Raw genomic sequence first — 13528 nt, 5'->3', positions numbered from 1 at the left:
GCTCCATCTAACGCGTTTCGCGCATGGGCACATGCGCTTCATCAGAGATCGGAACAGCCAATAGAATGCGAGCTCAATCTGATTGGCTGATTGGATCAGCCAATCGGATTGAACTTGATTCTGATTGGCTGATTCCATCAGCCAATCAGAAAATTCCTACCTTAATTCCGATTGGCTGATAGAATCCTATCAGCCAATCGGAATTCGAGGGACGCCATCTTGGATGACGTCCCTTAAAGGAACAGTCATTCGTCGTTCAGTCGTCGGTCCGGATGGATGTTCCGCGCTGGAGGTCTTCAGGATCCTGCCGCTTCGCTCCGGATGGAAGACCATAGAAGATGCCGTCTGGATGATGACTTCAATCGGATGGAAGATCCTCTTCTGCCCCGCTTGGATGAAGACTTTGACCGGATCATGGACCTCTTCAGCCCCCGCTTGGGCTTGGATCAGGACATTGGAGGAGCTCTTCAGGACGGATCGGTGAACCTGGATGGTGAAGACAAGGTAGGAAGATCTTCAGGGGCTTAGTGTTAGGTTTATTTAAGGGGGGTTTGGGTTAGATTAGGGGTATGTGGGTGGTGGGTTGTAATGTTGGGGGGGGGGTATTGTATTTATTCTTTTACAGGCAAAAGAGCTGAAATTCTTGGGGCATGCCCCGCAAAGGGCCCTGTTCAGGGCTGGTAAGGTAAAAGAGCTTGTAACTTTTTTAATTTAGAATAGGGTAGGGAATTTTTTATTTTGGGGGGCTTTGTTATTTTATTAGGGGGCTTAGAGTAGGTGTAATTAGTTTAAAATTGTTGTAATATTTTTCTTATGTTTGTAAATATTTTTTTATTTTCTGTAACTTAGTTCTTTTTTATTTTTTGTACTTTAGCTAGTTTATTTAATTGTATTTATTTGTAGGAATTGTGTTTAATTAATTTATTGATAGTGTAGTGTTAGGTTAATTGTAGGTAATTGTAGGTAGTTTATTTAATTATTTTATTGATAGGGTAGTGTTAGGTTTAATTATATCTTAGGTTAGGATTTATTTTACAGGTAAATTTGTTATTATTTTAACTAGGTAACTATTAAATAGTTCTTAACTATTTAATAGCTATTGTACCTGGTTAAAATAAATACAAAGTTACCTGTAAAATAAAAATAAACCCTATGCTAGATACAATGTTACTATTAGTTATATTGTAGCTATATTAGGATTTATTTTACAGGTAAGTATTTAGCTTTAAATAGGAATCATTTATTTAATAAGAGTTAATTTATTTCGTTAGATGTAAATTATATTTAAGTTAGGGGGGTGTTAGTGTTAGGGTTAGACTTAGCTTTAGGGGTTAATCAATTTATTAGAATAGCGGTGAGCTCCGCTCGGCAGATTAGGGGTTAATAATTGAAGTTAGGTGTCGGCGATGTTAGGGAGGGCAGATTAGGGGTTAATACTTTTTATGATAGGGTTAGTGAGGCGGGTTAGGGGTTCATAACTTTATTATAGTAGCGCTCAGGTCCGCTCGGCAGATTAGGGGTTAATAAATGTAGGCAGGTGTCGGCGACGTTGAGGGGGGCAGATTAGGGGTTAATAAATATAATATAGGGGTCGGCGATGTTAGGGCAGCAGATTAGGGGTACATAGGGATAACGTAGGTGGCGGCGATTTGCGGTCGGAAGATTAGGGGTTAATTATTTTAAGTAGCTGGCGGCGACGTTGTGGGGGGCAGGTTAGGGGTTAATAAATGTAATACAGGGGTCGGCGGGGTTAGGGGCAGCAGATTAGGGGTACATAAGTATAACGTAGGTGGCGGTCGGCAGATTAGGGGTTAAAAATTTTAATCGAGTGGCGGCGATGTGGGGGGACCTCGGTTTAGGGGTACATAGGTAGTTTATGGGTGTTAGTGTACTTTAGGGTACAGTAGTTAAGAGCTTTATGAACCGGCGTTAGCCAGAAAGCTCTTAACTCCTGCTATTTTCAGGCGGCTGGAGTCTTGTCGTTAGAGCTCTAACGCTCACTTCAGAAACGACTCTAAATACCAGCGTTAGAAAGATCCCATTGAAAACATAGGATACGCAAATGGCGTAGGGGGATCTGCGGTATGGAAAAGTCGCGGCTGAAAAGTGAGCGTTAGACCCTTTAATCAATGACTCCAAATACCGGCGGTAGCCTAAAACCAGCGTTAGGAGCCTCTAACGCTGGTTTTGACGGCTACCGCCGAACTCCAAATCTAGGCCTTAGTGTACTAAAACACCCCTCACATGGATGTGGATGACAATTATATGGTAAAAAACAGAGGACAAGATTTATGGTGAAATATAAGAATATTTTATATTTGCTGGCATCTTGGATGAGGGGGCAGAGGTGACTGGAGTGGATTTCCTGGTTCTCCTGGTTTGGGAAGCTTCAGATGATTCTGCTGGAGTGCTGGCCACAGATGAAAGGCTGGAGGCAGTGTCCTGCTGGTGTGTGAAGTGTTCAACCAACACAACCCTGCTGATGCCTGGAAGCATAATGTCCATGTTGCTGCCTGAAGACTGGTGGTGGAGGTGGCTGCATGGCTGTGACTGGTGGTGGAGGTGGCTGCATGCCTGGTGACAGGAGGTTCTGAGGAGGAGTCAAATGATGATAGGAATTAGTACAGTCATATATATGTCCATGTGGTCATACAATATACATTGATACATGCTAGGGACAATACTCATTCTCATGTCAAACTCTATAACATGCATGTGCAGAATGTGATTTGTGATATGAGGGATTTTAATCTGCACAGTATACAGGTATGTGTTTCATACAAGAGTTATGTGTACATGTCAGTGATGGAGAAAATGTGTTCTTTAAGTGACACTATGGTCACACAATTTACTTTAGCTTGATGTAGGCAGAGAACCTGCTTTCTGAGCTAAAAGTATTGTGATGGCTATAGTGTACATTACTGAAAACTCAACATGTGGCTTGTGGCCTGTGTTACTCTGAGACCTGTTAGTATTGCACTATTACACCTCATATCATGAATTGCATTGTGTTAAGTAGCATTAATGTCAAATCTAATTGTAGATGTTTTTGTTAGTAGGCCAAATACCATGCTCTTAATTGTGTACATAAATTTGTGACATTAAAGGATGTTATATCTCAAATACATATCATACTGGTGTGTGGGATGTTACTCACCAGCATGAGGTGCTGTGGTTGCAACCCCTGAGTCACAAGCCCCTGGAAGTCCACGGACTGCTGTGATACTCAGGGAGCTGCGTATCATCTCCTGCCATACGTTGTATTCTGCTTCCAAGGGTGGACCACCGCCTGTTTTCCTCTGGTGCATGGCTTTCTGGCCCATCTTCTCTTTCACCCGCCTCTTGCAATCATTCCACCTTTTTTTAAGTCCCTCGGCAGTCCTCCTCTGCGGGGCCACACTGTTTACAGCCTCCTCTACCGCCGACCATGCTTCCTTACGCCTTCGGGCAACGCCTCTGCCCTTCTCCTGGCCAAAGAGGGCACTGTGGTTGTCCATGATGGCCTGGACTAGCGCAACATTCTCATCAAATGAGAAATTTGGGCATCTCATGCGCTCCTCCTCTGTGGCCACCTGGCTTCCTCCCTGTAAAACCTTCTTTAGATATATCTGTGAAAAGAGAAAAACTAACGGGGGTATAGAAAAACTCAAGACTGATGATAGAGTAGTGGAAGGAGATAAACAAAAAGCAAACTGTCCAAATTATTGTTTGTGTTCAGTCTTTTAAACAGATTGTAAAGATAGTGAAATTATTTTAAGGAATGTTACTTTCCATAATGTGAGTAGTACTTTTCTTTTTACACAGTAAAGAGGATTCAATGGCTTTATCAAAAATAAAAGTAAGTAAGTCTGTGGGTCCAGATATTATTCATCCATGGTTTCTAAGAGAAATTCAATCCGTGAAAGCTACTTCATTAGCTGATTTATTTAATCAGTCACTCTTAACAGGAGTTGTTCCAAGAGACTGAGAAATTACCAATGTAGCTCCTCTTCATAAAAAGCGTAGTAGGGAAGATTCTGCTAAATATAGGCCAGTCAGTTTGACCTTAAATGCAGGGAAATTAATGGAAACTCTTCAGACAAACAACTTAGAAGACAAAGGACAGCATGCTAGGATATCATGTCAGACTGATCTAATTGCTTTCTTTGACCATGTAACTAAATTAATAGATCAGGGAAGAGCCTTAGATGTTGCATATCTAGACTTTAGCAAAGCTTTTGACACCACATAACAAACTTATTCACAAAATGTATTGCCTTGGAGTAAATGCTAAGATTGTTAAGTGAGTAGAATACTGGGTTAAGGATAGAAGGCAAAGGATTTCAACTAATGGAATGCATTCAAATGAGGGGTATATATTGGAAGTGGGCTTCAGGGGAAGGTTTGCTTGTTTGCTGATACAAATATTTGTAACAGAGTTGATGCTCCAGGAGGGGTGGATCAAACAAATATTACAATATAAAAAATCTGGAGGACCCATCAAATGGAAAGTTTGTCCGCGGATATATTAAACCAAAAAACTGTTTCTTACTTATATGGGAACCTTGGATCATGCATGCTGAAAATAGAGAACATAGGAGTGTCAGGATTGAGGGAAAGAGATACTAGGTTAAGAGCTGTATAGTTCAGGATGTAACATTTACAAATTACCTACATTACTTACAATATTGTACTACATATGAGACAAAAAGAAAGGTACAGGATAAGGGAAAAAAGGGAAAAGAAAAGAAAGAAAGGGAAAGGAAAGAAAAAGAAAATAAGGGGAAAGGGGAAAAAGAAAAGAGAAAACGATGGGGAAAATAGGAAAAAAAAGGAGGGAAGTAAAAAGGAGAAAGGGGAAAAGAGAAAGGGAATAAAAAGAAAAAAAAATGAGAAGCTATTACCATTTAGTAGAGATAGTTAAAGAAACATAAAACATGGTTAAAAGTCGAAACTCTTCAGAAACTGGTACAAAGACTGTGGTTACTTTGTTGAATTTCTTTATTGATTGTCAAGTTAATATATCTTTGTAACAATTTTATTGTGCTAATTTTCATACTTATGTAAAACAAATTCAAAATCTAATAAAAATTATTTCATAAAAAAAAGTCCATTAACAATCACAAAAAAAAATAAAAATCTGGAGGACTCAACAAATAAATAAGATTTGAAATGTAATATTACCAAGAGCAAAAACAGAATTTATGCTTACCTGATAAATTACTTTCTCTTGCGATGTATACAGTCCACGGATTCATCCTTTACTTGTGGGATATTCTTATTCCCTACAGGAAGTGGCAAAGAGAGCACACAGCAGAGCTGTCCATATAGCTCCCCCTCTAGCTCCACCCCCCAGTCATTCGACCAAAGGTTAGGAAGAAAAAGGAGAAACCATAGAGTGCAGTGGTGACTGTAGTTTAAACAAGAAATTTTAACCTGACTTAAATGCCAGGGCGGGCCGTGGACTGGATACACTGCAAGAGAAAGTAATTTATCAGGTAAGCATAAATTCTGTTTTCTCTTGCAAGGTGTATCCAGTCCACGGATTCATCCTTTACTTGTTGGATACCAATACCAAAGCTTTAGGACACGGATGAAGGGAGGGAACAAGACAGGTACCTTAAACTGAAGGCACCACTGCTTGCAAAACCTTTCTCCCAAAAATAGCCTCCGAAGAAGCAAAAGTATCGAATTTGTAAAATTTGGCAAAAGTATGCAGTGAAGACCAAGTCGCTGCCTTACAAATCTGTTCAACAGAAGCCTCATTTTTGAAAGCCCATGTGGAAGCCACTGCTCTGGTAGAATGAGCAGTAATTCTTTCAGGAGGCTGCTGGCCAGCAGTCTCATAGGCCAAACGGATGATGCTTTTCAGCCAAAAGGAAAGAGAGGTAGCAGTCGCTTTCTGACCTCTCCTCTTACCAGAATAGATAACAAACAAGGAAGATGTTTGTCTGAAATCCTTAGTTGCTTGTAAATAGAACTTTAAAGCACGAACTACATCAAGATTGTGTAAAAGACGTTCCTTCTTCGAAGATGGATTAGGACACAGAGAAGGAACAACTATTTCCTGGTTAATATTCTTGTTAGAAACAACTTTAGGAAGAAAACCAGGCTTGGTACGCAAAACTACCTTATCTGCGTGGAACACCAGGTAAGGTGAATCACACTGTAAGGCAGATAATTCTGAAACTCTTCGAGCAGAAGAGATAGCTACCAAAAACAAAACTTTCCAAGATAACAACTTAATGTCTATGGAATGTAAAGGTTCAAACGGAACCCCTTGAAGAACTGAAAGAACTAGATTCAAACTCCATGGCGGAGCCACAGGTTTATAGACAGGCTTGATTCTGACTAAAGCCTGAGCAAACGCTTGAACGTCTGGTACCTCTGCCAGACGCTTTTGTAACAGGATAGACAAAGCAGATATTTGTCCTTTTAAGGAACTAGCTGACAATCCTTTCTCCAATCCTTCTTGGAGAAACGACAATATCCTGGGAATCCTAATCTTACTCCATGAGTAACCCTTGGATTCGCACCAACAAAGATATTTCCGCCATATATTATGGTAGATCTTCCTGGTGACAGGCTTTCTAGCCTGAATCAGAGTATCTATAACTGACTCAGAGAACCCACGCTTTGATAGAACTAAGCGTTCAATCGCCAAGCAGTCAGACGTAGAGAAACTAGATTTGGATGCTTGAACGGACCTTGTATTAGAAGATCCTGCCTCATTGGCAGTGTCCATGGTGGGACAGATGACATGTCCACTAGGTCTGCATACCAAGTCCTGCGTGGCCACGCAGGCGCTATTAGAATCACCAAAGCCTTCTCCTGCTTGATTCTGGCGACCAGACGTGGGAGGAGAGGAAACGGTGGAAAAACATAAGCCAGATTGAAGGACCAAGGCGCTGCTAGAGCATCTATCAATACCGCCTTGGAGTCCCGGGACCTGGACCCGTAGAGAGGAAGTTTGGCGTTCTGACGGGACGCCATCAGATCCAATTCCGGAATGCCCCATAGCTGAGTCAGCTGGGTAAATACCTCCGGGTGGAGTTCCCACTCCCCCGGGTGAAAAGTCTGACTCCCAGTTGTCTACTCCTGGGATGTGAATTGCTGAGAGATGGCAGGAGTGATCCTCCGCCCACCTGATTATTTTGGTTACTTACATCATCGCTAGGGAACTCTTTGTTCCCCCCTGATGATTGACATAAGCTACAGTCGTGATGTTGTCCGACTGAAATCTGATGAATTTGGCCGCAGCTAGTTGAGGCCATGCCTGAAGAGCGTTGAATATCGCCCTCAGCTCCAGAATGTTTATCGGGAGAAGCGTTTCTTCCCGAGACCATAAGCCCTGAGCTTTAAGGGAGTCCCAGACCGCACCCCAGCCTAACAGACTGGCGTTGGTCATTACAATGACCCACTCTGGCCTGCGGAAACATATTCCCAGAGACAGGTGGTCCTGAGACAACCACCAGAGAAGAGAATCTCTGGTCTCCTGGTCCAACTGAATTTGAGGAGACAAATCTGCATAATCCCCATTCCACTGTTTGAGCATGCATAGTTGCAGTGGTCTGAGGTGTATCCGAGCAAAAGGGACTATGTCCATTGCCGCTACCATTAATCCGATTGTCTCCATGCACTGAGCCACAGATGGCCGGGGAATGAAATGAAGAACTCGGCAAGTAGTTAAGAGTTTTAATTTTCTGACCTCCGTCAGAAATATTTTCATTTCTACCGAGTCTATTAGAGTCCCTAGGAAGGGAACCCTTGTGAGAGGGGAAAGAGAACTCATATTGATGTTCACCTTCCACCCGTGAGACCTCAGAAAGGCTAATACAATCTCTGTGTGAGACTTGGCTCTTTGGAAAGACGGCGCCTGAATTAAAATGTTGTCTAGGTAAGGCGCCACTGCTATGCCCCGCGGTCTTAGAACCGCCAGAAGGTACCCTAGCACCTTTGTGAAAATTCTGGGAGCAGTGGCTAAGCCGAAAGGAAGAGCCACAAACTGGTAATGCTTGCCCAGAAAGGCGAACCTGAGAAACTGGTGATGATCTTTGTGGATAGGAATGTGTAGGTATGCATCCTTTAGATCCACGGTAGTCATATATTGACCTTCCTGGATCATTGGAAGATTGTCCGAATGGTCTCCATTTTGAATGATGGGACTCTGAGGAATCTGTTTAGAATTTTTAGATCCAGGATGGGTCTGAAAGTTCCCTCTTTTTTGGGAACCCCAAACAGGTTTGAGTAAAAACCCAGGGCTTGTTTTCCACGATTGGAACTGGGTGGATCACTCCCATTGTATGTAGATCTTCTACACAGCGTAAAAATGCCTCTTTATTTGTCTGATCTGTAGCCAGACGAGAAATGTGGAACCTCCCCCTTGGAGGAGAACCCTTGAATTCTAGAAGATATCCCTGGGATACAATATCTAACGCCCAAGGATCGTGTACATCTCTTGCCCAGGCCTGAGCGAAGAGAGAGAGTCTGCCCCCTACTAGATACGGTCCCGGATCGGGGGCTACCCCTTCATGCTGTCTTGGTGGCAGCTGCAGGCTTTTTGGCCTGCTTCCCCTTATTCCAGCCCTGGTAAGGTTTCCAAGTTGCCTTGGGCTGTGAAGCGTTACCTTCTTGCTTTGCAGCCGGAGAGGATGAAGCGGGGCGTTCCTGAAATTACTAAAGGAATGAAAATTAGCTTTGTTCTTTGTCTTAAAGGACTTGTCCTGAGGGAGAGCATGGCCTTTTCCCCCGGTGATTTCTGAAATAATCTCTTTCAATTCAGGCCCGAAGAGGGTCTTTCCTTTGAAAGGGATGTTCAAAAGCTTGGATTTAGACAACACATCGGCTGACCAGGACTTTAGCCATAGCGCCCTGCACGCCAAAATGGCGAAACCTGAATTTTTTGCCGCTAACTTAGCTATTTGGAAAGCGGCGTCAGTGATAAAAGAATTAGCTAGCTTAAGAGCCTTAATTCTATCCATAATTTCCTCATATGAGGTCTCCGTCTAGAGCGCGTCTTCCAGCGCCTCAAACCAGAAAGCGGCTGCAGTAGTTACAGGAATAATGCAGGCAATAGGCTGGAGAAGAAAACCTTGTTGAACAAAAATTTTCTTAAGTAAACCCTCTAACTTCTTATCCATAGGGTCTTTGAAAGCACAACTGTCTTCAATTGGTATGGTTGTGCGTTTAGCAAGTGAAGAAACAGCCCCCTCCACCTTAGGGACCGTCTGCCACGAGTCCCGCGTGGTGTCAGATATGGGGAAAATTTTCTTAAAAACAGGAGGGGGAACAAAGGGAACACCTGGTCTATCCCACTCCCTAGTAACAATATCCGCAATCCTCTTAGGGACCGGAAACGCATCCGTGTAAACAGGGACCTCTAGGTACTTGTCTATTTTACACAATTTCTCTGGGATCACCAAGGGTCACAGTCATCCAGAGTAGCTAATACCTCCCTAAGCAAAACGCGGAGGTGTTCTAGTTTAAATTTAAAAGCCAATGTATCTGAATCTGTCTGAGGAGGAACCCTTCCTGAATCAGAGAGTTCTCCCTCAGACATCAAATCCCTCGCTCCCACTTCAGAGCGTTTACGGCTACCAAAGCGTCAGAATGCTCATAATCTGTTCTTAAAATGGAGCTATCACACATTGCAGGTAACACGGGTAGTTTAGATAAAAAGGCTGTAAGAGAATTATCCATGACTGCCACTAAGTCTTGTAATGTAAAAGGGTTAGACGCACTAGAGGTACTAGGCGTCGCTTGCGTGGGCGTAACTGGTTGTGACACTTGGGGAGAGGCAGACGGGCTACCCTCGTTACCTTCAGTCTGAGAATCATCTTGGGCCACATTCTTAAGTGCAACAATATGATCTTTAAAGTGTATAGACATATCAGTACAAGTGGGACACATTCTGAGAGGGGGTTCCACCATGGCTTCTAAACACATTGAACAAGGATTTTCCTTAGTGTCAGACATGTTTAACAGACTAGTAGTATACACAAACAGGCTTGGAAATCACTTTAATCAAATAAAAAACACAATTTGAAAAAACGTTACTGTGCCTTTAAGAGATAAAAAGAGCACACAATTTTACAAAACAGTGAAAAATGCACCAATCCTTTTGAAATTTTCACAGTATGTACCTAAAGCCTTAATATGATTGCACCACAAGTTGCAGAAAAATTAACCCCTTAATGCCCAAACCGGAGCAGCCTAAAGCCCACACCCGGTTAAAATTACTACAGCACCTTGCCACAGTCTTGCTGTGGCCCTACCTGCCCTTAGGGATCAGATTTGGGGGAATATAACTTCTTTAAGGCCCTCAAACAGCAGCAGGACCCTCCATGAGAAGCAGCATGAACTTCTCTGCAATTCCAAGTGCGCATCTGAGGCGCAAAATTAGGCCCCTCCCGCTCTACTCCGGAGCTGTGAGGCCTACTAAATCACTCCTGTGAATAAAAAACAGCCATGTTTGAAATAACCCCAGAAAGAACCCAAAAGGGCTTTCTAAGTGTCTTGCAAAAAGATTTTTTTTTAGCTAAACAATCGAATGCCCTGCATAAGTGTCAACCAGTATATTAGCCCTATTATGTAAACATTCAATTCCTTACTAAGTCTGTGAACATAGCTTACCCTCCTCTCATGGGGATATTGTCAGTCTCTTCTAGCATTATCTCAGTCTTGTATAGAAATAAATGACTGAACATACCTTATTGCAGATCACCCTGCAAACTGTTCCCCCCAACTGAAGTTTTCTGGTACTCCTCAGTCCTGTGTGGGAACAGCAGTGGATTTTAGTTACAACATGCTAAAATCATTTTCCTCTCAGCAGAAATCTTCATCACTTTTCTGCTAAAGAGTAAATAGTACAAACCGGTACCATTTAAAATAACAAACTTTTGATTGAAGATAATAAAACTACAATCTAATCACTTTACCCTCCCGTAGAGAGACCCTAGTGCTTAGAGCCGGCAAAGAGAATGACTGGGGGGTGGAGCTAGAGGGGGAGCTATATGGACAGCTCTGCTGTGTGCTCTCTTTGCCACTTCCTGTAGGGAATGAGAATATCCCACAAGTAAAGGATGAATCTGTGGACTGGATACACCTTGCAAGAGAAATTATGCTTATAGGATCCAAAAACCCAAAGGCCAATTATAGTCACAATGGTACATTACGGACTATAACTAAAGAGAAATGGGACTTGGGGATTTTTATTTCAGATTATTTAAAATGTAGTACACAACGCAGCAGTGAAGCCAGTCAAATACTTGGTTGCACTGGGGGAGGCATTAGTAGCAGAAATAGCAAGATTCTTATTCCACTTTATAGATCATTAGTTAGTCCTCATCAGGGATACTGTGTACAGTTCTGATGATTATATCTCCAGAAGGAAATAAATAAACAAGAAACTGCTTAAAGGAAGGCTACTAAAATGGTACACAGTCTAAAATATAAAATGTACAAAGAAAAACTCTATGATTTAAATATGTATAGTTTAGAGGAGAGAAGGGAAAGAGACTGAAATGATAGAAACCTTCAAATATATGAAGGGACTTAATAAAGTGGGTGCTTAAAGCATTTTCCATAAAAAGATAAATGCCTAAACAAGGGGTCACAATCTTAAATTAGTGGGTAGCAGATTTAGGAAAAATGTGAGGAAGCATTTTTTATTTTTACAGATTTTTTACAGAAAGGATGGTGGATTCATGGAATAAACTTCTAATTGAGGTGGTAAACACAAACGGCTAGATTACAAGTTTTTGTCGGTAAGGCTTGCGGTGCTAACGAGCCTTTTTTTCTCACCGCTCACATAAGACAGCGCTGGTATTACAGGCAAAAAAGTGAGCGGAGAGCAAAATTTTGCTCCACATCTCACCTCAATACCAGCGTTGCTTAAGTCAGCGGTGAGCTGGTAAAACGTGCTCGTGCGCGATTTCCCCATAGGAAACAATGGGGCTGAGCTGGCTGGAAAAAACACTAACACCTGCAAAAAAGCAGCGTTCAGCTCCTAATGCAGCCCCATTCTTTCCTATGGGGGAAATACTTTTTATGCCTACACTTAACACCCTAACATGAACCCCGAGTCTAAACACCCCTAGTCTTACACTTATTAACCCCTAATCTGCCGCCCCCGACATCGCCGACACCTACATTATATTATTAACCCCTAATCTGCCGCTCCGAACACCGCCGCCACCTACATTATACTAATGAACCCCTAATTTGCTGCCCCCAACACCGCTGACACCTACATTATATTTATTAACCCCTACTCTGCCGCCCCCATCGTCGACGCAACCTAACTAAAATTATTAACCCCTAATCTGCCACCCCCAACGTCGCCGCCACTATAATAAATATATTAACCCCTAAACCTAAGTCTAATCCTAACCCTAACACCCCCCTAATTTAAATATAATTTAAAATAATCTTAATAAAATTACTACTATTAAATAAATTAATCCTATTTAAAACTAAATACTTACCTATAAAATAAACCCTAAGCTAGCTACAATATAACTAATAGTTACATTGTAGCTATCTCAGGATTTATTTTTATTTTACAGGCAAGTTTGTATTTATTTTAACTAGGTAGAATAGTTATTAAATAGTTATTAACTATTTAATAACTACTTAGCTAAAATAAATAAAAATTTACCTGTAAAAGAAACCCTAACCTAAGTTACAATTACACCTAACACTACACTCTAATTAAATTAATTCCCTAAACTAACTACAATTAAATAAAATAAAATAAAGTACGAAAAACAACAAACACTAAATTACAGAAAATAAAAAACTAATTAAAATTTTTTTAAACTAATTACACCTACTCTAATCCCCCTAATAAAATAAAGAATACCCCCAAAATAATAAAATTCCCTACCCTATACTAAATTACAAATAGCCCTTAAAAGGGCCTTTTGCGGGGCATTGCCCCAAAGTAATCAACTCTTTTACCTGTAAAAAAAAAATACAATACCCCCAACATTAAAACCCACCACCTACACACCCAACCCAACCCTAAAACCCACCCAATCCCCCCTTAATAAAACCTTACACTAACCCCTTGAAGATCACCCTACCTTGAGACGTCTTCACATGTAATGTGGGTAGATTTGCGGGGACTTTTTGGTTATTATCTACTGTCAAATTCTATGTTTCTATGTGAACTTAATTATTTTGTAAGTATTGAAGAATTTCTGAAAATACTGGCAAAAACTATCAGCTAGATTACGAGTTTTGTCGGTAAAGCTGTGCGGTGCTAACAAGCAGTTTCTGCTCACCGCTCACCTACAGACAACGCTGGTATTACGGGTTTTTATAAACCCGGCGTCAGCCGCAGAAAAGTGAGCAGAGAGCAAAATTTAGCTCCACATCTCACTGTAATACCAGCGCTGCTTACGGTAGCAGTGAGCTGGCTAAACGTGCTCGTGCATGATTTCCCCATAGGAATCAATGGGGGAGAGCCGGCTGAAAAAAAACCTAACACCTGCAAAAAAGCAGCGTTCAGCTCCTAACGCAGCCCCATTGATTCCTATGGGGAAAT

At 41.7% G+C, this 13528-nt stretch overlaps 2 protein-coding genes across 2 annotated transcripts in view; both read right to left on the bottom strand.

The window, feature by feature from the left end:
- HORMAD2 (HORMA domain containing 2) overlaps positions 1–13528 on the bottom strand; it is a 503384-nt gene that overhangs the window by 342374 nt on the left and 147482 nt on the right. The window lies entirely within an intron of this gene.
- LOC128649119 (t-SNARE domain-containing protein 1-like) overlaps positions 2289–13528 on the bottom strand; it is a 136541-nt gene continuing 125301 nt past the window's right edge. The window contains exons 3-4 of the mRNA XM_053702200.1: positions 3158–3608; positions 2289–2590 (exon numbers count right to left, since the gene is read on the bottom strand). Coding sequence (XP_053558175.1) covers positions 2313–2590; positions 3158–3551 — 672 coding nt within the window. The 5' untranslated portion in view covers positions 3552–3608 and the 3' untranslated portion in view covers positions 2289–2312. The remainder of the gene's footprint in view (positions 2591–3157; positions 3609–13528) is intronic.

The sequence above is a fragment of the Bombina bombina genome, chromosome 2 (assembly GCF_027579735.1).
Source record: "Bombina bombina isolate aBomBom1 chromosome 2, aBomBom1.pri, whole genome shotgun sequence".
NCBI lineage: Eukaryota > Metazoa > Chordata > Amphibia > Anura > Bombinatoridae > Bombina > Bombina bombina.
Note: the sequence above shows the minus strand (reverse complement) of the source record. Positions and strands in the feature narration are given on the sequence as shown.